The sequence below is a fragment of the Hyla sarda genome, chromosome 1, assembly GCF_029499605.1.
Source record: "Hyla sarda isolate aHylSar1 chromosome 1, aHylSar1.hap1, whole genome shotgun sequence".
NCBI lineage: Eukaryota > Metazoa > Chordata > Amphibia > Anura > Hylidae > Hyla > Hyla sarda.
In genome coordinates, this window is record NC_079189.1 from 61,352,916 (window position 1) to 61,377,797 (window position 24,882).

The 24,882-nt window shown below is 40.1% G+C and overlaps 1 protein-coding gene across 1 annotated transcript in view; it reads right to left on the reverse strand.

Moving 5' to 3' along the window:
- The window catches only part of LOC130297047 (uncharacterized), a 39,580-nt gene extending 15,750 nt beyond the window's left edge, over positions 1-23,830 (reverse strand). Inside the window, exons 1-6 of the mRNA XM_056549589.1 lie at positions 23,739-23,830; positions 12,747-12,804; positions 9,723-9,816; positions 6,341-6,447; positions 4,226-4,277; positions 3,503-3,556 (exon numbers count right to left, since the gene is read on the reverse strand). Coding sequence (XP_056405564.1) covers positions 3,503-3,556; positions 4,226-4,277; positions 6,341-6,447; positions 9,723-9,816; positions 12,747-12,804; positions 23,739-23,830 — 457 coding nt within the window. The remainder of the gene's footprint in view (positions 1-3,502; positions 3,557-4,225; positions 4,278-6,340; positions 6,448-9,722; positions 9,817-12,746; positions 12,805-23,738) is intronic.
- Positions 23,831-24,882: the final 1,052 nt, after the last annotated feature.

A 24,882-nucleotide genomic window follows, 5' to 3' on the forward strand; every position in this document is an offset into this window, starting at 1 on the left:
TAACCTTGTGGTCTCATCCCCAAGAAGACTGGAGGCTGTAATCTTTGCCAAGGGGGCCTTCGACTAAGTACAGAGTAAAGTGTCTGAATACTTATGTCAATGTAATATTTTAGTTTATCCTCTTTTAATAATTTTAATAATTGTTAGATTTCTAACTTTTTAATTATTTCTTTTATTTGTGTCTATTTTACCACAAGACAGCAGCATAAAAAGATGCATGGTACATATATTTTCCATCTAAAATAACAAGTCTCGGACATGTTTTCTTATAGCTCTGTGTTGGGCCATTCTTCTGTTCTTTGTGCTAGAAGTGTGTGACTAAATAACCAACTGGGTGTTGCCATCAGGTGAGTGCCCCTATGCTGTCTAGCACTGGCAGCGTTGATTGAATAGTCTCACACAATGTAGGGAAATGCCCCTTTGCTGGCAACACCCAGTTGGCTAATTAGTCATGCATTTCTAGTAAGAACAATAGAGGAGTGTCATCACACAGAGCCATAGGAACATATGCTGGAGAAATGTTTAATGTGGAATTCAGGTATATACTAAAGCAGACAAGCCACGAGAGGCCACAGGTCAAATTTAAATCAACTTTGCTCTTATAATAAGTACAATTTAACCTTTTTTGACTATACTCCGACTTTGACAGAACATTGTAAGCAAACCTACATTGTCTTAAACAGCCATGATTTAAAATTTTGTATCAGAGATTTGCAGCGATACGATTCTCTGGGGTGCACAAAATAAGTTTGGCATAGGTTTGGCACTGCCTGTTACTTGCTTCATGCCACCGCTACAAAGTTGGGCCCTCATGCCAATTCACAGACATACTAGTGAGAAAGCTCCTCCTACGAGGTCCCCCTGAACCACCTAACCTAGTTTCCTGCACTATGCTAGTTTACCACTCTTTTTACTCCTGATCAGTAAAAAGATAGGTACATCAGTGCAAACGGACTTAGTGGAGAACAAAGTGGCAATCTTTTGTTCACCACAAATGTATGTACATAACATAGTAACATAGTAACATAGTTCATAAGGTTGAAAAAAGACCAGAGTCCATCAAGTTCAACCTATAACCCTAATAAGTCCCTATTGAGTTGAGTTGATCCAGAGGAAGTCAAAAAACCCTCATACTAGAGGTAAAAATTCCTTCCCGACTCCAAATATGGGAGTCAGAATAAATCCCCGGATCAACCTTCTGTCCCTATAAATCTAGTATACATGACCAGTAATATTATTACTCTCCAAAAATGCATCCAGACCCTTTTTGAACTCTATTACAGAGTTCACCATGACCACCTCCTCCGGGAGAGAATTCCACAGTCCCACTGCTTTTACAGTAAAGAACCCCCGTATGTGCTGGTGTAGAAACCTTCTTTCCGTAGAGGATGCCCCCTTGTTATTGATACAGTCCTGGGTATAAATAGATCATGGGAGAAATCTCTGTACTGTCCCCTGATATATTTATACATAGTTATTAGGTCTCCCCTAAGCCTTCTTTTTTCAAAACTAAATAACCCTAATTCTCCCTAGTCCTCCCATTCCCCGTATTACTCTGGTTGCCCGTCTTTGAACCCTCTCCAGCTCCACTATATCTTTCTTGTACACTGGTGCCCAGTACTGTCCACAGTATTCTATGTGTGGTCTGACTAGTGATTTGTACAGCGGTAGAATTATTTCCTTGTCGTGGGCATCTATGCCCCTATTGATGTACCCCATGATTTTATTAGCCTTGGCAGCAGCTGCCTGACACTGGTCACTACAGCTAAATTTACTGTTAACTAAGACTCCTAAGTCCTTTTCCATGTCAGTCATCCCAAGTGTTCTCCCATTTAATACATAATCCCAGCCCGGATTTTTTTTCCCCATGTGCATTACCTTACATTTATCAGTGTTGAACCTCATCTGCCACTTCCCAGCCCAAACCTCCAACCTATCCAGATCCATTTGTAACAGTGCACTGTCCTCTATAGTGTTTATCGCTTTACAGAGTTTAGTGTCATCTGCAAAGATTGCTACTTTACTATTCAACCCCTCTGCAAGGTCATTAAAGGGTACCTCTCATCAAAAAAACTTTTGATATATTATAGATTAATGTATGCAGAATAACTTTACAATTGCATGTTATTTAAAAATATCCTTCTTTCTATTTAATTTTCCACATTGAAGAAATGACCACTAGGGGTCTCCCTACCAGTCCTGGCAGCAAGCATTTCAGACTCATGCTGAAGTCCTAAACACTATGAGCTGCCAGTCTGCTTTGTTCACAAAGGAGGACACTCAGAGCTGTCAGCCTGCTTTGTTCACAGCCTGTTTGGCTGTGAACAAAGCAGGCTGGCAGCTCTGAGTGTTTAGGACTCCAGCATGAGTTTGAAATGCTTGCTGCCAGGACTGATCAGGAAAAATACAGTAGAAAGAAGCATATTTTTCATTAACATGCTATTGGAAAGTTATTCAACATTCATTAATCTAAAATATATCAAAAGTTTATTTTATGAGAGGTACCCTTTAATGAATATATTAAATAGGACAGGACACAAGACGGACCCCTGTGGTACCCCACTAGTAACAGTCACCCAATCAGAATAAGTACCATTAATAACCAACCTCTATTTCCTATCATTGAGCCAGTTACTTACCCACATGCACACATTTTCCCCCTGCCCAAACCTTCTCATTTTATGCACCAACCTTTTTTGTGGAACCATTTCAAATGCTTTGGAAAAATCCAGATATACGACATCCAGCGATTGCCCCTGGTCCAGTCTGGAGCTCACCGCCTCATAAAAGCTGATCAGGTTAGTTTGACAGAACCGATCCCTCATAAAGCCATGCTGATACGGGGTCATACATTTATTTTTATCAAGATATTCAAAAAAAGAATCTCTTAGGAAACCCTCAAACAATTTACATACAACCGAGGTTAAACTAACAGGTCTATAATTCCCAGGGTCACCTTTTGACCCCTTCTTAAATATTGGCACCACATTTGCCATGCCCCAGTCCTGGGGAACAGTCCCTGTCACTATAGAGTCCATGAATATTAAAAATAGGGGTCTGTCTATTACATTACTTAATTCCTTTAGAACACAGGGGTTAATGCCATCTGGACCTGGTGATTTGTCTATTTTGATTTTTTGTAGGCGGCACTGTACTTCTTCCTGGGTTAGACAGGTGACTTGAACTGGGGAGTTTACCTTAAAAGTATACTGAAATAACCAAGGCCCCCTTACATGGACCAATAATCGGCTCAATGAGCGTTCCTGGGATTAGAATGTCCTGCAATCAGCTAATGAACAAGAAAACTTTTGTGCAGCCATTAAAAGGATTGTTTTTGGCCACACGTCGCCCTGTGTAAATGTGTTATGCGTGGTTGACAATGATGAAGTGAATGGCAATATGAATGATTCAGAGATGTACCCATGACAACCCGTGTAAACTTAATTGGTTGTGAACTTCATAAAATCTTACATAGACAACAGTTTTTTTTACATTACATTACCTTTAAATTGAAAAATACATTTTTGTGGCTTTAAACTTCGGTTTACAGCTGGACCTAAAATAATAATGAAAAAAAAAATGACTATTTCAGAAGTTAATCTGTGTAAGGTTGTGTAAGGGCCATGGTCTATGGTTATTTAACAAATCTTATTGAAGCAATTAGAGAGGAAGTCTAATATTCTGGGGCAGTTGTATAAAGGTGTAATACAGGGGTCCTATAGATGGAGTGCGTGAAAGACTAAAACAGGGTACAAATATAAATCAAAATGTTTTTAAATATATACATAAACTCCTCCTATAATGAAAATTCTAATTACCACCCTTTCCCCATTTTCCAAATCAAATGTAAAAGAAAAAAGTAAAAATAAATATTCAGCATTTCCAAGTGCGGAATTGTCAAAACTATTAAAATATAACATGTATACCACTTGGTGAATCATGTAAATGAAAAGAATAAATAAATACCAACAGTTAGAAAAAAAAAACATTATTGAAAAAAATAAAAAATAAAACAATCTGATCTAGGTTAAATTCGTACCAATAGAAACTACAAATCACAGCACAAAGTAAATTGCCCCAATACAGCCTCCTCGCCCCCCCACAAAATGCACATGCATTTTAACACTAACTTTTCTGTGAAATATACTAAATGCTTTATGGCAGACTGAATCTTTAAATATAATAACTTGATCAAGGTGTTGATTGCTGTATCTTCATTTATTACCTTTACTTGGCTGTGATTTCATAGCACATGCTTTACTGTAGCTCCAGGTAGACTAAAATGTATAACACAATTAGGTTACTTAACATATTCTTTTTTGAATGAACCAACTAATGTAAATCTGATATCTGAAAACCCTTTCTGAAGCTGAAACATTGGATCTATGCGCAATTTTAGGCCATATAATATGTAACTCTTTCACAATGGCAGATCTAGGGTTGGATAAAGATTGTGCAGATTTGTACATATCTTTGTTTCCTAAAAAATATATGTCCATGTCTTTCAAATGGGCAATGTAATTTGTATTAGCTTTTTATATAATGTAGATTTAACATTTTATGAATATTTGTAATATTTGAGGGGTGTCATAGACCCTTAGTGCACAGAACCCTGCTTGTCCTCAGTGTACAGAACCCTGCTTGTCCTCAGTGTACAGAGCCCTGCTTGTCCTCAGTGTACAGAGCCCTGCTTGTCCACAGTGTACAGAGCCCTGCTTGTCCACAGTGTACAGAGCCCTGCTTGTCCTCAGTGTACAGAGCCCTGCTTGTCCTCAGTGTACAGAGCCCTGCTTGTCTTCAGTGTACAGAGCCCTGCTTGTCCTCAGTGTACAGAGCCCTGCTTGTCCTCAGTGTATAGAGCCCTGCTTGTCCACAGTGTACAGAGCCCTGCTTGTCCTCAGTGCACAGAGCCCTGCTTGTCCTCAGTGTACAGAGCCCTGCTTGTCCTCAGTGTACAAAGCCCTGCTTGTCCTCAGTGTACAGAGCCTTGCTTGTCCTCAGTGTACAGAGCCCTGCTTGTCCTCAGTGTACAGAGCCCTGCTTGTCCTCAGTGTACAGCGCCCTGCTTGTCCTCAGTGTGCAGAGCCCTACTTGTCCACCCACACTTCCTGTATTTTGTCTCTGCACAGAAACAAACAGCAATACCTGCAGAGACAAGACATAATGTTTCCAAAAATATTCAAATATGAATGTATATACAAATAATGTTATTATGTACATTATATAAAAAGTGTTCATTTAACTAAAAAAAAATAGGTGGTGGTATGAAAATGTAAACAGATATCCTGCCTCCTGAGCCCTCACTGGAGTTGCGCTCTGGCAGTTAACAGTCAATCAATGAAGGTACCTATAGTGGGACACCCTGTGATCAACCTAATACTGGTAATACTTTTTCTAAAGCTTTTGTCGTACTAATAATAGATGCATTGTTTGCCTAACAAACTAATAAAACAAAGTGCATAATGTGCAAATGTGAATGTATCAATGGTTGAACACTTTGCCAGAACCAGGTGGGAGAAGCATGCAACTAAACACTTTTCTTACCATTTTTATGCACTGCTGTAGGAGACATACTCTATACAAGTCTATGAACCCTGTCTTGTGCTGCGACAAGCAAAACAGGGAAATAAGCGCTTAGACATACGCCCCTAGCTTCTGGTTTTATTGATCAGTGGGGTCTTTAAGGAGTAGTCCGCCGAAAAACATCTTATCCCAGTCATCCGGTGCACGCCGCGAACTCCACTCTGTACCGGATGACTGGTGGTCATGCCCCCTCCATTCATGTCTGTGGGAGGAGGCGTGCTGGCTACATACTAGCAGTCACATTCCCATAGATGTGAATGGAGGGGGTGTTGCGTGTCATCACGAACACGGAAGCTCCATGGAGATTGCGGGGTCCCCAATGGCAGGACACCTGTGATCAGACATATTATCCCCTATCATTTGGATAGGGGATTAGATGTTTTCCGGCGGAGTACCTCTTTAACACTTGTTTTTTTTTATGGATAATCAAAAAATGCTGTGTATTTATAATTCTGGCAATCAACTTGGCCCTGATAGAGGCACAGTCAGGTAAGCACACTATCAGGGCAGACCTGGAAGTCTTTAGTAGACTTGCAGCTGTCATGGAAACCCATTGACACCAGGCAATGGTGTCTCTTGGGTTGAAGACCCATAAAACCCTCTTACATGTCACAATCGTGATCTGACCATAACTAGCAGGGGCTCTCAATGTTAGACCCCCACCAATTAAACATTGATGGCCTATCATAATCAAGTTCAATGTTCAACTCTTGAAAATCTCAGTTAATAGATGAAGAAACATTAGCACTTTATTTACCTGTGGTCTCGTAGACTTTGTATTTCTGTGTACAAGATGGACAACAGGACTTAGCTGAACATTGTTACAAGTATGGTTATTTTTTTCTGGCTGGAAGTACCTTTTATCTGGAACACACACAATAATGTCTTTATATCCTTTCACTTTTTTAACCTTTTGTTATGTTGCAGCCTTGTGCTAAGAAAGTTTAAGGTTTCCCCCATCATTCTGCCCTCAATACCCCATAATGACAAAGTGAAAACAGAATGTTAGAAATCTTTTGCAAATTTATTGAATTTATACCTCCTGCCCAGCCTGAGCTGTACCTGCCGCTGTATAGCTGTTGGCACAGCTCAGCTCCACTAGAAGTACAGCTGGCAGAGTCAGACACTGCCATTTGGTATTTTTGGCGGCAAAAATGATGCACAAAAAGAGTCAATGCTATGAGAAAGATTTAAAAAAAAAAACCACACCATAGTTTCAACATGCTGCATTTTTTGGAAACTGTCAATGATCCCAAAAATGCCCAAAAGAAGGGAAAAAAATGCCAAACCCAAAAACGCAAAGTGGGTTTGGTGTTTTATAATTACCCTTTGACTCCCTGTGAACATTTGGTCACTAAAAACGCGCTGTGTGGTGGAAACCTAGCTTAATGGGAGCCCCCCCACAGCTACCTTTTAACTGTCACAGGAAACGGTATGAATACTTATGTCCAACATTTACAAACATTTCTAAAATCCTTTTTTTTCACATTCTCATTGTAGGGTATTTAGTACAAAATAATAATTTTTATTTCAGCACATGGCTGTAACTTTTCAAATGCATTGTTAAAAACAACAGCTAAGTCACCCAACTGCAGTTCATCCAAGTAATCTTCTCCCTCTATGATGGTCCGTATGCCAAGATCTATGTAAAAGGAACCCTATCTCCGTTTTATATTCTACTAGCTGAGTACCCAGCGTTGCCCGGTTCTTCCTTCCTCATCCTTGTTGGGGAGGAAAATCAACAAAGGAGGAAGCTTTTGACTTCATATCCAATCCCCATATATTGTAGTCATATCCCAAACCCATATCACGTCCCCATATGCCATCCTCATATCTCAACCTCGTATCCAGAACTCATATCTCAACCTCATATCCCGACCTCATATCCCGTCCTCATATCTCGACCTCATATCCCGTCCTCATATCCCATCCTCATATGCCGTCCTCATAGCCCGACCTCATATCCTGTCCTCCTATCTTGTCCTCAAATTCCGTCCTCATATCTCGACCTCATATCCCGTCCTCATATCTCGACCTCCTATCCCGTCCTCCTAGCTCATCCTCATATCCCGACCTCATATCCCATTATCATATCCCGACCTCCTATCCCGTCCTGCTATCTTGACCTCATATCCTGTTCTCATATCCCGTCCTCATATCCTGACCTCATATCTCAACCTCCTATCCCGACCTCTTCTCTTTGTGAGATGGGGTGTGGCTTGCAAGCCGGATTGACACATTCACCAAAAGATGCAGAGCGGAGCTTGTATAATAAGGGTGTAAGGGTGTAGGTAAGGGTTAATTTAACTATCATATCTTTTTATTTGACATATCAGTAATATGTGTACCAGGTATTGAAATATCTCGAGCTGTACGGAAGTTATGTGGGAACATACATTTCCCATTGATTTGCATGGGACAAACGAAAACCCCAACCCTCACAAATGGGGGTAGTTAAGGGTTAAATTAACTATCCTATATTTTAAGTGGACATACAAGTAACATGTGACCAAGTATTATCGAAATATCTCCAGCCTTTTGGAAGTTATGCAGCAACATATATTTCCCATAGACTTGTATGGGACTTTAAACAAAAACCCCGACCCTGGCAAATAAGGGTGAGTAAGGGTTAAATCACCTATCCTATGTTTGTTGTTGACATATTAGTAACATGTGTGCCAAGTTTCATGTTAATATCTTTAGCCGTTTGGACGTGATGCTGGAACATACACACTCATTGGCCCTTATTTACTAAGAGTGTTGTGTAGGTTTCTTTGTGGGTTTTAATTCCCTACAATTTATTTTCCACTGTATTTACTAAGGTTTCCCTACATTTTCCACTTTCCCTACACTTTGCTTTTTTTTTACACATGCTCTGATCTGTCTGGTTTTCCTCAGTTCAAATCCACCACATTTTCCGTGGAAACCTTAGTAAATATGTTTTGGGTTTTTGTGAAAATGTCGGGACCACGCCCCTTTTCAGAGACCACACCCCTTTTCCCAGTGGTCATGCCCCTTTTTCGGGTTTTCTTAGCAAAATGGAGAGTTAGTTAGTTTTTTTTCAATTCAGGTGCAAATTCTGACGCAAAATCTGGCGCAGACAGAATTTCTGGCACAATGCGACAGAATCTGGCGCACAACCCAACAAAACATGTCGGGTTTGCAATAGTAAATGAGGGCCAATGAGTTTTGTATATATAGATAGATTTGCAGACTAGACAGGGTGTTCCCTCTTCCCCCCCCCCTTTTTTTTTTTTTTTTTTTTATATTAACTTATTTCTTTTCATTTTTCATTTTAACTTTTTACTTTTCTCAAGTTAAGTAAGTAATATGACCTCTGCAGACAGAGAATTGTAACCTAACTTATGTTTGATACTGGCATATATTAGTTTGCAAATCTACATCTTCTTATAGCACCCATGGATTTGCTTTTCAGGCACACAGATAACAAAAAGCTGCCCAAAATATATTTACAATTGTGCACCTCTTAAAATATGGCACATTTTCTCCACTGTACTCTGTATTATGACCGATATATTAACTGCCACTTAAAGTAAATTCCCTTCATGGTGTGTCCTAGGGGCATAATGAAAGGGGGATATCATTAAAGGGGTACTCCTGTGGAACTTTTATTTATTTATTTTTTTATTAACTGGTTCCACAAAGTTAAACAGATTTGTAAATGATTCCTATTAAAAAATCTTAACCCTTCCAGTACTTATTAGCTGCTGAATACTACAGAGGAAATTATTTTCTTTTTGGAACACAGAGCTCTCTGCTGACATCATGACCACAGTGCTCTCTGCTGACATCTCTGTCCATTTAAAGAACTGTCCATTTAAAGAACTGCTCTGGACAGTTCCTAAAATGGACAGATGTCAGCAGAGAGCACTGTGCTCGTGATTCAGCAGAGAGCTCTGTGTTCCAAAAAGAAAATAATTTCCTCTGTAGTATTCAGCAGCTAATAAGTACTGGAAGGATTAAGATTTTTTAATAGAAGTAATTTACAAATCTGTTTAGCTTTCTGGCACCAGTTGATTAAAAAAATAAAGTTTTCCACCGGAGTACACCTTTAAAGTATCAGAAAATATCAGAAAATTCTAGAGAGAAAAAATAATTCTAGACATTAAGATATTTACCAGCATATTCTGATGTGCCATTGGATTTTGGAAATTGCCTGGTCCCAAAGTTTAATTCTCTGTCCTCATCAATATAATCATAACTTTCTTCATCCTTTATAGAAAATAAAGTATAATATGAGTGCACTATAACTTATTGATATATTCCAGGACTATAACCTATATGAAACAAAGTTGGATGTAGGCATATTATAATATAAAAGTCAAAGTACATATATCATATTGCCTCTTGCTGGGTTTTGCCACTGTTTAGGGTCTGAGTAGCCAAAAGTGGAAAGACTGCATGAAATCTGATGGAAAGCTTTAGGGTCTATTCACATGGCAGAATTTCGCCTGAAATGAAAGCCCAATACACTTCTATGAGATTCGCACTCCCGTTGACACTTCGGAAATCCCGCTTGCGTGAATAGACCCTTACTTGCAGATCCTGTTATGGCCTGGGTTGGAGATCATTGCAGACAGTGTGCAGCAAATTCTGTTTTTAAGCTGCACAGTGTATTGCACAATATAATATGTGTATCAATTGCTCATCCAGTTAGCCATATGACTGGCCATTCATAAACTGGCCACTTTATAAGATATAAAGACAAATAGCTAATCAGCCAATCACATGGCAGCAACTCAATGCATTTAGGCCTTAGACTTGGTCAAGACAACTTACTGAGGTTCAACTCGAGGATAAGAAAGGAAAAAAAGGGATTTAGTTCACTTAGAACATGGCATGTTTGTTCATGGCAGATTAGTTGGTCTGAGTATTTTAGAAAATGCTGATCTGCTGGGATTTTCATGCACAACTATATCTAGAGTTTACAGAGAATAGTCAGAAAAAGAGAAAATATCCAGTGAGCGTCAGTTTTGTGAACGAAAATAGTTTGTTGATGCCAGATGAGAATGGGCAGACTGATTTGAGATGACAGGCAACATTAAAGCATACCCGTCAGATCCAAAAAAAAAAAAAAATTTTTTTAACCCCTTAAGGACACATGACGTACTGGAACGTCATGTGTCCACTCCCGATCTATAACGCGGGGCCACGGCGTGGCCCCGCGTCATAGCGGGTCGGGCCCGGCCTCTAACAACGGCCGGGACCCGTGGCTAATAGCGCACGGCATTGATCGCTGTCAATGCCGCGCGCTATTAACCCTTTAGACGCGGCGTTCAAGTGAAACCGAAAGCATGCCGGCTAGCTCAGTGGGCTGTTCGGGATAGCCGCGGCGAAATCGCGGCATCCCGAACAGCTTACTGGACAGCGGGAGGGTCCCTACCTGCCTCCTCACTGTCCGATCGCCGAATGACTGCTCAGTGCCTGAGATCCAGGCATGAGCAGTCAAGCGGCAGAATCATCGATCACTGTTTCTTATGAGAAATCAGTGATCAATGATGAAGATCAGTGTGTGCAGTGTTATAGGTCCCTATGGGACCTATAACACTGCAAAAAAAAAGTGAAAAAAAAAGTGAATAAACATCATTTAACCCCTCCCCTATTAAAAGTTTGAATCACCCCCCTTTTCCCATAAAAAAAACACAGTGTAAATAAAAATAAACATATATGGTATCACCGCATGTGGAAATGTCCGAATTATAAAAATATATCATTAATTAAACCGCTCGGTCATTGGCGTGCGCGCAAAAAAATTCCAAAGTCCAAAATAGTGCATTTTTGGTCACTTTTTATATCATGAAAAAATGAATAAAAAGTCCTATCAATGCAAAAATGGTACCGTTAAAAGCTTCAGATCACGGCGCAAAAAATGAGCCCTCATACCGCCCCATACACGGAAAAATAAAAAAGTTATAGGGGTCAGAAGATGACAATTTTAAACGTATAAATTTCCCTGCATGAAGTTATGATTTTTTCCAGAAGTACGACAAAATCAAACCTATACAAGTAGGGTATCGTTTTAACCGTATGGACCTACAGAATAAATATCAATGTACTACGTAGAAACGGAAGCCCCCAAAAGTTACAAAATGTTTTTTTTTTTCAATTTTGTCTCACAATGATTTTTTTTTCCGTTTCACCGTAGATTTTTGGGCACAATGACTGACGTCATTACAAAGTAGAATTGGTGGCGCAAAAAATAAGCCATAATATGGATTTTTTGGTGCAAAATTGAAAGAGTTATGATTTTTTAAAGGCAAGGAGCAAAAAACGAAAATGCAAAAACGGAAAACCCCCCGGTCCTTAAGGGGTTAATATATCACGTACTATCTAATCCTGACCATGTACATCTAATATAAAAATTAGATGTACATGATCAGGATTAGGTACTGAGTGATATATTAAAAAATATATTTTTTTTTGTTGGATCTGACGGGTATGCTTTAATGTTGCCTGTCATCTCAAATCAGTCTGCCCATTCTCATCTGGCATCAACAAACCATTTTCCTTCACACAACTGCCGCTCTCTGGATATTTTCTCTTTTTCGGTCTAGCAGCTTTATTTTTTTATCTTATAACACTTTAAATTTAGCTCACTAGTCTGAATTCCTCTCAAAGGGAGGGGGCATAGCCTCACTGTGCAGGTATCCGCCCCCTCCCTCAGTATGCTGTCTGCTCACATCTCCCCTAGCATTAGCAAAACTACAACTCCCTGCTTGTCGTCACTGACAGTAGCGGGACACAAGCTGACAGTGGGAGGATATTTCCTCCAGGTGTGAGCCCTGCGCTCACAGCTGTCAATCAAGGGAGTGTGTCCATGACATAGGTGATGACGCATGGACACAGCAGGACTAGTATGTGTCCAAGCGGGAAGGGGGTCAGTTGTTTTGCTTTTTCAGTATGAAATACTGAACATTTTCTAAAGAAAGCAATTGCAAAACCTATTCATGCTTTACAACATATCAAAAGTTTTTGTATCTGACAGTGCCCATTTAACTCTAATAACCACTGTTATAACCAAGGTAGGCAGAATGCCATCTCTTAATGCACAACACATTGAACCTTGAAGCAGAGGACCACACCAGGTGCCACTCCTGTCAGCTAAGATCAGATAATTGAGGCCGCAGTTTGCACAGGCTCACCAAAATTGGACAATTGAAGACTGGAAGAGCGTTGTCTGATCTGGAGTCTCGATTCCAGCTGGGACATTAATATGGAAAGGTCAGAATTTGGGGTAAATAATATGAACCATGGATCTCTTCTGCCTTAGATCAATGGTTCAGGCTTGTGGTGGTAGTGTTATGGTGTGGGTATTGAGTATTGTTGCTGACCATGTCCCTGTCTTTATGACCACAGTGGGCCCATCTTCTGATGATACTTCCAGCAGGATAATGCACCATGTCACATCACATCATCTCATACATGACAATGAGGTCACTAGACTCCAATGGTCTCCACAGTCACCAGATCGCAATCCAATAGTTCACCTTGGGGGTGTGGTGTACAAATCTGCAGCAACGGTGTGATGTCATCATGTCCATATGGAGCAAAATCTCTGAGGAATGTTTCCAGTACCTTGTGTATGCCAAGAAGAATAAAGCCAGTTTTGAAAGAGAAAGGGTGTACAACCCAGGACTGGCAAGGTGTATCTAATAAATTGGCCATTGAGTTTACAGCTCTTTTTACAGGTGAAAATCTTCCAATAATGCAACAGGGCAACAATAGAAGTTACCATATAGGTTATTGTGGCTTTCAGATTTCCTGAGGTGGGGTATATCAGGATCATTGATGGGAAAACATACGGGTAATAATACATGAAATAAAGAATATGTTTAGTTATTATGTCCTAATTTATCTCAGTCATTGTTTTCAAAACATAACATTAGAAGCCCATTAATAGATACAAGATCTAAATGTATACATTTGTTTAAAATGGAAATGTATTATACTTCACTCATACTATACCGCCATACTATAATGGAATAATACTGCTATATAGGAACTGAATTTGAACACCAAAAAAGTAAGCAAATTACATCTCTATACAGTGACTTGATAATATTGCCATACAGTAACTAAACAATACCATAATATACTTTAGTAATTGGAAAAAAAAAACTAATACAAAATCATGAATACATTTATCTAAAATCATGAATAAATTAATTTATAATAATGATTAATTTTATTCATAATTAGAATTGCTAAATTGCTGTGTTGGTTGTTCTCAAGCTGACAAACTACTGTACTGATGAGTAACCTTGCCCTGGCATCCCACGTGCATATAGACAGGCGAGCTGGCATTTTCTACAATTTAATAAGGGAAGCCTCTTTCTTATATCTGATATGGAACAATAGTGCTATGCCTGGAGCAGAGGTTCACGTGGGAGGGAGGAATGGGGGTTAATTCCTTCTTCTCTGATAGTCTTGGGCAGTGGAAGGGTTTATGTCTTAGGGGAGGGTTATTTCAACATGCCTGGTTATCTAGGGTAATGTAGGGGGATTTTATATTGATATTTAAATACAAATTACTCTGGTTGTCTAGGGTAAAGGAGGGGTTTATTTCTGTTTCCCTGGAGGTCAAGTGTAATTCAGTCCATCTATGGTTATCTAACGATACACTTCAGAGTTGTCTGTCCCTTTCCCTTCCTACTTTCCTTCCTTTGTCCTCTCCTCCCTTTTTTCCTTTCTTCGCTCCCTTCCTCCATTCGTTTTTATTCTCTCTTAGAATAATCTTTATTTCCTCAGCTTGCTTCAGCCCTTTCTTCCCTCTTCACATGTACAGTAAAATAATTTCTTATCTATGGTGCCAGATGAGGTGTATTTGCCGACATTCCTTCCCAATACCCATTAGTTCTATTGATTAATAGTAGGAATAAGCAGAAGCCAGGTTCAGACAAGCCAGTACCAGGGCAGCAGATTGCCCTGCAGTTACAGAGCAGAACACTACAGAGGCAGATGTATGTATGCTTATCAATTATTCAGGGTCATTTAGCACACCATGAGTTAATGTTGTGTCTGCGGAGAGAACGTTCTCAGCTCTTAGTTTTAGAATCTGTCTAGAGGAAACTCTTATCTTCACTTCTGCACTATGAATTCTCCTGACAGTAGAGAACATAGGCTCTTTATTTCTATGGTACTGATATCTAACACCACTAAGTATGCGCACTGTAAAGATGTTGCATGGAGTGACCAAGTGGATTATAATCTACCCTTACATAGCCTCTTCAATGGTTATATTGCCTCTGTACCTTCATTCACCTCAGTATTAGAAGCAGTGGTGTAACCACATTCACTTAAATAGCACATGGGCCATGGCCCCTTTTAAACAGTTGATTGGCAGAGAGTGCTGGGAGTTAGATCCCTGCTTATAAAATATTGATGACCTATTAATTTGGGGAATATATTTTTTTAGTCTGTATAATAACATGAATGTGGGTGCGTGGGGACCATAAAGCGAGCTTAGGTGTTGAGCTTGCTTCATACTAGGTGAGTAACCACTGCTATCAGCAGCCAGCACTCACCATTAACCCCTTAAGGACTCAGCCCATTTTGGCCTTAAGGACTCAGACAATTTAATTTTAACGTTTTCATTTTTTCCTCCTCGCCTTCTAAAAATCATAACTCTTTTATATTTTCATCCACAGACTAGTATGAGGGCTTGTTTTTTGCATGACCAGTTGTCCTTTGTAATGACCTCACTCATTATATCATAAAATGTATGGCGCAACCAAAAAACACTATTTTTGTGGGGAAATTAAAAAGAAAAAAGCAATTTTGCTAAATTTGGAAGGTTTCGTTTTCAGGCCGTACAATTTACGGTAAAAATGACGTGTGTTCTTTATTCTGAGGGTCAATACAATTAAAATGATACCCATTATTACATACTTTTATATTATTGTTGTGCTTAAAAAAAATCGCAAACTTTTTAACCAAATTTGTACATTTATAATCCCTTTAGTTTGATGACCTCTAACTTTTTTGTTTTTCCGTATAAGCGGTGGTGTGAGGGCTAATTTTTTGCGCCATGATCTGTACTTTTTTATACCACATTTGTATATAAACAACTTTTAATACATTTTTTTATAATTTTTTTAAATAAAATGTATTAAAAAAGTAGCAATTTTGGACTTTTTTTTTTATGTTCACGCCGTTCACCGTACGGGATCATTAACATTTTATTTTAATAGTTCGGACATTTACGCACGTGGCGATACCAAATATGTCTATAAAATTTATTTTTTACGTTTTTTGGGGGTAAAATAGGAAAAAACGGACGTTTTACTTTTTTATTGGGGGAGGGGATTTTTTACTTTTACTTTTACATTTTTTTTTACACTTGAATAGTCCCCATAGGGGACTATTCATAGCAATACCATGATTGGTAATACTGATCTGTTCTATGTATAGGACATAGAACAGATCAGTGTTATCGGCTATCTTCTGTTCTGGTCTGCTCGATCTCAGACCAGAGCAGAAGACGCCGGGAGCCGGAAGGAGGAAGGTGAGGGGACCTCCGTGCGGCGTTCTGAATGATCGGATCCCCGCAGCAGCGCCGCGGGCGATCCGATCGTTCATTTAAATCGCGCACTGCCGCAGATGACGGGATCTGTATTGATCCCGGCACCTGAGGGGTTAATGGCGGACGCCCGCGAGATCGCGGGCGTCGGCCATTGCCGGTGGGTCCCTGGCTGCGATTAGCAGCCGGGATCAGCCGCGCATGACACGGGCATCGCTCCGATGCCCGCGGTTATGCACAGGACGTAAATGTACGTCCTGGTGCGTTAAGTACCACCGCACCAGGACGTACATTTACGTCCTGCGTCCTTAAGGGGTTAATGACGGACATAATTAATGTTACTATTCATGTATTTTTGTCTGATTCAGCAGTCCTTTTGTACATTTACTACAGGAAAATTAGGTGGGGACAAAACCCTGCCATTTCCTTTACCAAATCCCCTTGCCTTTGTTTCCCACAGTTATTATTATTATTATTTTTTTTTTTTTACTATGGTCAAAGATGGTTCCCAACAATTATCAAGTGACTCTTTTACAGGACAGAATCTTACATCATGGGCATGGCAGGCCTTATTTAACCTTATCAAAGAAGCCGATAAAGAGGGCAATGTTGTGCTATGGTCGGTTGACTGATACATGTGTGAAACTGAATGGCAACTTACTCTATACATCTGATATAAAGTGTGAGGCTTAATACATCTGATTCCAATTGACACAAGCTCTTTCATTACCGGAGGACCTATTAATTGTCACCTTTGATGTTGCATCACTATACTCTAATATTTCACACAATGATGGACTGACAACTGTAACCTTCTTTTTGGGGGGGTCAACAGACTTGTGGTGATAAGGACTTACTTCTAACTTCTACCTATCAAGAATCCTTCTTGGTAAGTCTATTGAACTTTGTTTTAGAACATAACTTTTTTCTATTTAAACTCAAATACAATTTGCAGATTTCTGGTACCATGATGGGTGCATGGTTTGCTCCTTCCTTGACAAACCTATTTTTGGGTTCATGGGAACCGACACATGTTTACTTATTACGGTTTTTCAAGAAGGATAAACACTGGTTTAGTTTAATTTACAATATTCTTTTTTTCTGAAAGAAGTCTAGGGAGGAGTGTCTTGAGTTTATTTCCTCCCTCAACCAGAATAATCTGAATACTTACTTGACATTGGATTGGATAATCAATTAATAAATGAACCTTTTTTGAAAAAAAGATTGCAAATAGTTTACTCCACTATTCCTCCTTCCCTCTATAACATACTTAGGAATGGGATTCCAACAGGCCAGTTTGTAAGCACTCAGAGAAATTGTAGCACGGACCATGACTTCAAGGTACAGTTCCAAAACTTTACTGATATATTTCTGAATAAGGGTTAGCCCCCAAAAATGGCATCAAGGGCTTTTTAGAGGGCTTAATGTTCTAACAGATATGATCTTCTTCAAACCTCTCAGAAAACAGACGGGGCATCCTCAATTCAGATGCCCAAATTCAGAAGTAAAAAAAACAAAAAAAAAAACAGACCAGTATTGGTTTCAAAATGAGGTCTCAATGTTTCAGTACTTATCAGCTGCTGTATACCACAGAGGACGTGGTGTAGTTGTTTCCCGTGGCAGCAGAGAGCACTGTGGTCAGACTGGAAAGTACTACACAATTTCCTCTGGAGCATACAGCAGCTGATAAGTACCGGAAGGATTACATTTTTAAATAGAAGTATTTTACAAATTTGTAGAGCTTTCTGGCAACAGTTGATTTGAAAACAATTTATTTTCCAGAGGAGTACCCCTTTAAGATCTACCCTTAGTGTGCAACGTGGTACCAGATTTCAGGGCTCATTTCCATATAGTGACTGTGACATTTTCCCCTTTGTCTCTTCTACTCAAACCTACATTAACCCTCAGGACAATAAGTCTTATTGGATCAGTTAATACATTAACTGTAAAACCTCTCATGTCAATTTTGCTGTGACTTGTCCTTGCAATAAGGTTTACATTGGTCAGGCCAGTCAGCAATTAGAAAAGGAATACAGAAACACCACCATTGTATTAGTCAAGAGAGATGCACCATCAAATCCTTCCTTCATTTGCAGCACACTGTTTGATTTTTTACTGATTTTGTACCCCAAATGGATTGAACATTGATAGATCTACAATGGATATCCACCAATATTAAGGGAAACACAGTTACTAACAAGTTGCTGCAACAAGAAGCAAGATAGATCTGTAACTTGGGAAGGACTGAATGAGGACTCATCTGGGTGAGTTGTAATGTGAATGATGGTCATTTCCTCTGCCCTGATATTTTTAGGAATAATAATTAATATAAATATCTTTTATTATAATACTTAGGCTGCATTCACACTTCGTTTTTACATTATGGGTGCCCCGGATCCGGCTGGGTGAAGGGAAAACCAGGCTCTCCCGTACCTCAGCCGGACCAGCGCTGAAATCAATTTACTTTAATGAGCCGACCGGAGTCAAACGGTTTTGTGACTCGACCTAAAACCGTATTATACTACGGTTTTAGGTCCAGTCATGAAACAGCATGCGGGCCAAAAATGAGCCAATCGGAGTCACCATTTGACTGGCTGCCGTACGGGAGAGCCTGGTTTTCCCCTCCCCCAGCAGGATCCGGCTCCCATAATGTAAAAACGAAGTGTGAATGCAGCCTTACTGTTTTGATCCTTGACTTATTTGTTTTTCCTTCTTCTTTTATCACCCTAACATTATATTTTGTCAACACTCCTAATGGGTTTATCCCTGTCATATACACTGTTATTATTTATAAACATTGATTGGGCCAGCAGAGACATGATGCAATTCATTGTTTCTCAAGGACGTTCCTCAATACCCCCAACGGGTCATGTTTTCAGGATTTCCTTGGTCTTTTACAGGTGAAACACTGATATAATTCACACCATATATCTGTGCTTTACCCCCTAGTGCACAGGCACACATGAGATGTGTTACCTCCTAGTGCGCAGGAGTGGCTCGGTGGGATTCCTTCAGGTGCACAGAAGAAGATGAAGTCCAGGGCCCTGGGCTATTTCGGGTGCACATAGGTCAGATGCATCCTTTCCAGTCAGTATACACCCGAGAGGTATTTATTGTTTATTATATGTACATATAAAGATGCTTCTTTCTTTGATATTTATAGCCCTGAGGAAATTGTAATGGCGATGATGGTGGTCCCCTTAATTTTTTTGTCTCAAACTTTTTATTTCTTTGCCAACTTGTTTTGTTTGTGTTGAACTTTTCTGAAGTTAATGGAGGATACTTTTAGTTTAAAGTCCTTCTTATATAGGTTATTACTATTTACTTTCCAGCTCTGTTATAGATGCTAATTTTAAGTCTATGGCTTTGTTTAACAGTTCTTTCTGCTGTGAACTTCTGCAAAATAGAAACATCTGCAAGTCTGCAAATTGGGTAACCACTAACCACAACTTCTCTTGAAAATCTATAACTTCTGATACAATTCCAGTGCAGAGCACTATGGGTATTTTTGTGGTTGTATCTCATTGTAGTCATTGTCATTTAAAGTTGTCCTGCTAAATTACTATTTGTCCAAGAGGGAGGGAACTTTTATTGTGATAGGGTAGCATCGTGTTCTTATCTGATCTGCTAAGTTCATGTCCAAGAAGAGAAAGGACATCTGCTTTTAAAAATGTAGCTATTTTTTATGAGAATTCATATGGCATAAATCTAAAGTACAGTAGCACTATAATCTAATTTACATTTACTGTTTAGGATAAATGGACCAGGGCTAGAGCTACCCCAAGCATTAGTTGTTTATGTTGTTTATTTTTTTTTTCCTTTTAATAGTCTGTCCCCAAGAGGGGAGATAAGACCATTTGGGGATTTCATTGTTTCATAGTTTTTTTTACAGTCTGGTTTCTTAAAGTAGCCCCAATAAGGCTAGGTTCACATCAGATATGTCGGGAAATGTCAAAGTGGCATGAACTTTAAAGCTCTTTGCTAGTAGGGAAAATGGACATTCCAAATAAATTATATATTGATTCACATACACAATGGGGGAGATTTATCAAAGGATTTAGACTGGTTTTTCCTGTCTAAATTTGTCGCACAGAAAGTCGCAGTCTAAATATGTGCGACTTTTCTGCGACTTTTGCTGTAGAGGATTTTTAGAACATGATGCATGCAAGTCTATTTTAGACTGAAATGCATTGAAAAATGCATTGGTGCTGAATTTATCAAGTGCGACTTTTGTGCGACAAGTCGCATCTGCCCAAAATACACTGAAATGTCAGACCATGTTGGAGCAGGTCTAAATGCAGTTTAAGCTGTAGACCCTGAAGTCTGAGCACAGAATTTATCAAGGGCTGTGAGACCTTTGATAAATTAGGAGCACAATAGACAGGAGACTACCACATACGCTGGTCTATAAGCATACCCAGAATAGACTAGATTAGTAAAACTTTATGTCTGCATCATCAAATTGACATGTTTTTACTTTTTGAAGACATTAGAGGGCAGGGCCGGATTAACAATGGTGCTTATGGAGCTCGTGCTCCGGGCCCCGGGCACCCAGTCAAACAAGAGGGCTCCCGGATGTCTGACATTATTTCATTTGCAGCTTTGGAGTTCTTTTCACCACACTACAATCGCCCCCCCCCCTGCACTTGGTATCTTCCCTCAGCTCCGGACTCTTCGCATCTGAGCAGGAGGAGGGGGAGGAGGGAGGGGAGCCCAGAGCTGGCTGTGAGGAAATGACAGCACTGCAGAGGCTGTGCAACATGGGGCCTGACTAAAGTAGGTGTCCCTGCATGTATATATGTGTATAAGCATGTGTGTGTGTGTGTGTGTACATATGTGTATGTCTATGTACTGTGCCTGTGTGTGTGTTACTACTGTGGATGACTATATAAAGTGCATGTGTGTGTCTATACCAGTGTGCCCCCAGTTGTTGCAAAACTACAACTCCCAGCATGCCTGGACAGCCAAAGGCTATCTGAGTATGCTGGGAGCTGTAGTTTTGCAACAGTTGGAGGCTCACTGGTTGGGAAACACTGATCTATTCTATGTGTGTATATGAAGCATGCATGTACAGTATGTAAAGTGTTAAGTAGGTGTACTGTGTATATATAATGCATGTACTGTATGTAATGTGTGCTGTGTGTATATAATGCATGTACAGTATGTAATGTGTGCAGTATGTGTGCTGTGTGTATGTAATGCATGTACAGTATGTAATGTGTGCAGTATGTGTGCTGTGTATATATCATTCATGTACAGTATGTAATGTGTCAGTATGTGTGCTGTGTGTGTAATGTATGTACAGTATGTAATGTGTGCAGTATGTGTGCTGTGTGTATATAATGCATGTACAGTATGCAATGTGTGCAGTATGTGTGTTGTGTGTATATAATGCATGCACAGTGTGCAGTATGTGTGTTGTGTGTATATAATGCATGTACAGTATGCAATGTGTGCAGTATGTGTGCTGTGTATATATAATGCATGTACAGAATGTAATGTGTGCGGTATGTGTATATAATGCATGTACAGTATGTAATGTGTGCAGTATGTGTGCAGTGTGTATATAATGCATTTACAGTATGTAGTGTGTACAGTATGTATGTTGTGTGTACATGATGCATGTACAGTATGTAATGTGTGCAGTATGTGTATATAATGCATGTACAGTATGTAATGTGTGCAGGATGTGTGCTGTGTGTATATAATGCATGTACAGTATGTAATGTGTACAGTATGTGTGTTGTGTGTGTGTGTAAAATGCATGTACAGTATGTAATGTGTGCAGTATGTGTGTTGTGTGTATATAGTGCATGTACAGTATGTAATGTGTACAGTTGTGTTGTGTGTATATAATGCATGCACAGGATGTAATTTGTACAGTATGTTTGTATGATGCTTGTACAGTATGTAATGTGTACAGTATGTGTGTTGTGGTGATGTACAATATGTACTGTGTATAGTATGTGTGTTGTAGTCTTTGTATATAATGCATGTACAGTATGTAATGTGTGCAGTATGTGTGTTGTGTGTGTGTGTGTGTATAGTGCATGTACAGTATGTAATGTGTACAGTATGTGTTGTGTGTATATAATGCATGCATGCACAGTATGTAATTTGTACAGTATGTGTGTGTATGATGCATGTACAGTATGAAATGTGTACAGTATGTGTGTTGTGGTGATGTACAGTATGTACTGTATACAGTATGTGTGTTGTGTGTATATAATGCATGTACAGTATGTAATGTGTACAGTATGTGTTGTGTGTATATAATGCATGCATGTACAATATGTAATTTGTACAGTATGTGTGTATGATGCATGTACAGTATGTAATGTGTACAGTATGTGATTTGTGGTGATGTACAGTATGTACTGTGTACAGTATGTGTGTTGTGTGTATATGATGCATGTACAGTATTGAGGAGTATTGAGGAGAACTGGGGTTGGCTGAGTGGTCTTGGGGGGAGGTGACTGAGGGATCTGTAGGAGAATTGGGGGGTCTGGGCATGACTGATGGGTTGAGGGAGGAGGGGACATAGGGGTCTGGAGGAGGACTAAGGCATTTGAGGTGACTGAAGGGTCTGGGGTGACCGAGGGATCAGGGAGGAGAAAACAGGGGTCTGGAGGAGGGGACATAGAGGCCTTGGGGGACAAAGGGGTCTGGAGGAGGACAGTAGAGAGGTGGGATTCAGCCAAACTGAGAAGAAACAGTGTGTGGCAGTATTTTCAGGGGCTTAGTGTTTGGAGGGGTTATATTCAGGGGGCATAGTGTCTAACAGGCTCATATTGATTAATTTTTCATATACAGGATAAGGATCTGCTGACAAAGTGAGGAACCAATGATGTCTGAGCATCACACTCTGCAGAGGAAGATTTAGCTGGAAGCCACCACTCCATCTGGACCGGATGAAGGAGAAAATGGAAGACAACATAGAAGACGTCACCTGTGAGCCATTATATCATTGTGTATTCTTTCTGACTAGGTGATCATGAGTGAAACTGTAGCCCAATCTTTGACTTTCCAACTGTTGCAAAACTACAACTTCTATCATGCCTAAGGCTCTCAAGACATTATGGGAGTTGTAGATTTTCAGTAGGTGGAAAGCCACTGGAACTGAGGTAATTAATGGGGGTCCCAGCAGATGGACCCCCACCAAAAATGGGCTGCATAGTCTGAAATGCCCATTCCTTTGTGAAGGCTTGTTAATTGTCATATTTGAAAACATGCACAGGGGGGTTGAGGTTTAGGGATGTGTCTGTGTTGGCATTGTTTTTTTTCAGGGAAGGGGGGCCCCATCATACTAAAGTGCTCCATCCTCCAAGCAGCCTTAATCTGGCACTGTTAGAGGGCTTCAAAGTATAGCAACAATTATCACATTTTTCATGAAAATTTTCCCCATCGCCATGACAGCACCACCTGAGAGAGGGACACCGCCCATAAGGACAGGAAACCTGAGAAGAAAAAGAAGAGTCCTCCTCTCCAGCATCAGTATGTTTCCTGTCCCTAAGGAAGCCTGAGCTGAGCAGGAGTCCCTGTCTCAGGTTGACTTTCCATAGCTGAGAGAAGGTCGCTAAATCCCTGTAGTGGTGGTCCCCCTTACCCTACATACCTTCTTAGTTGGGGAGTTAAGTCTGGCTGCACAAAGGGTTCCGGGCGCTTTGCTGGTGGGGAGCGCTTATGGCCGGTGTTGTAGTAGCGCATCTTGGGCCAGAACCTGCTGCAGGACTACAGGTAGTTGCTTGTATGTTCCCCTACGTGCACTGTTGCATAGGGGAATCCGGAAGCGGCGCAGAGCAGAGGGTCGGCAGACAGATATGACTGTCGGTCATGTGATCGGAGGTCCCGGATGTGATGTAAGAAGCTGGCCCTCGGTGTGTAAGCACTGTCTAATAGTATTTAGGCAGCCTGCACACTTCCAGAAGCCCTCCTTGTGGTAGCACAGCCAGCTATCAAGTTGGCAGCAAGTGTTCCTGAACAGCGGTCAGCATGAGTTCAACCAAGGAGGACCCCAAACGTAATTCAGCTAAAGTTGCAGCCAAAACCCCGTCTACGGTACCACCAACCACCTGAGTGAGTGTATCCATACCTTGTTTTCTTTATGGGGTCATTAATGCTAGATACGGTTTATTTTCTAGGGTGATGTTCCTTTAAAAATCTTCAAAAAAGAAGCATTTGGAATGTAATACTTGTAATACCTGTAAATCAAAACTTCCCCAGGGTTATGACAAGCAGACCTGTGCCGCTTGTGTAGTAAAAGTATTTTCTGCAGAAGTTCAATCTTTACTAACCTCTATGCAAGAAATGATTAAAATGGAGATACAAAATTCCCTGAAAGGGAAAGTACTTCTGTTTCTACCCTGGTGTCTGCTTGCCAAACCCCTGAATCCCCTGCAGCTATATTACCATCTGCCGTGGGGTCAGAAGAAAAAGGGATTATAGTAGATTCTGGAGAATGAGAGGATGAGTCTTCTTCTTCTGAGGACACTATGTCTGGAAGACCGTTTTTCTATCTGAGGATACAGAAGGACTTATTAAAAATGTCCATATGGCCATGAATATAGAGGATCCGAAGAAAGTTAAAACTATCTAGGATATAATATTTGAGGGCCTTGAACCAAGGAAGCACAGGGTTTTTTCTGGTCCACGAATGCATTTCTGGTCTCATTAAAAAAAGAGCGTGAATACCCTGATAAGAAAGCTTTTTTTTTTCCAAGGCTCTAAAATGCAAATATCCCTTTGATGATAAGGATCTT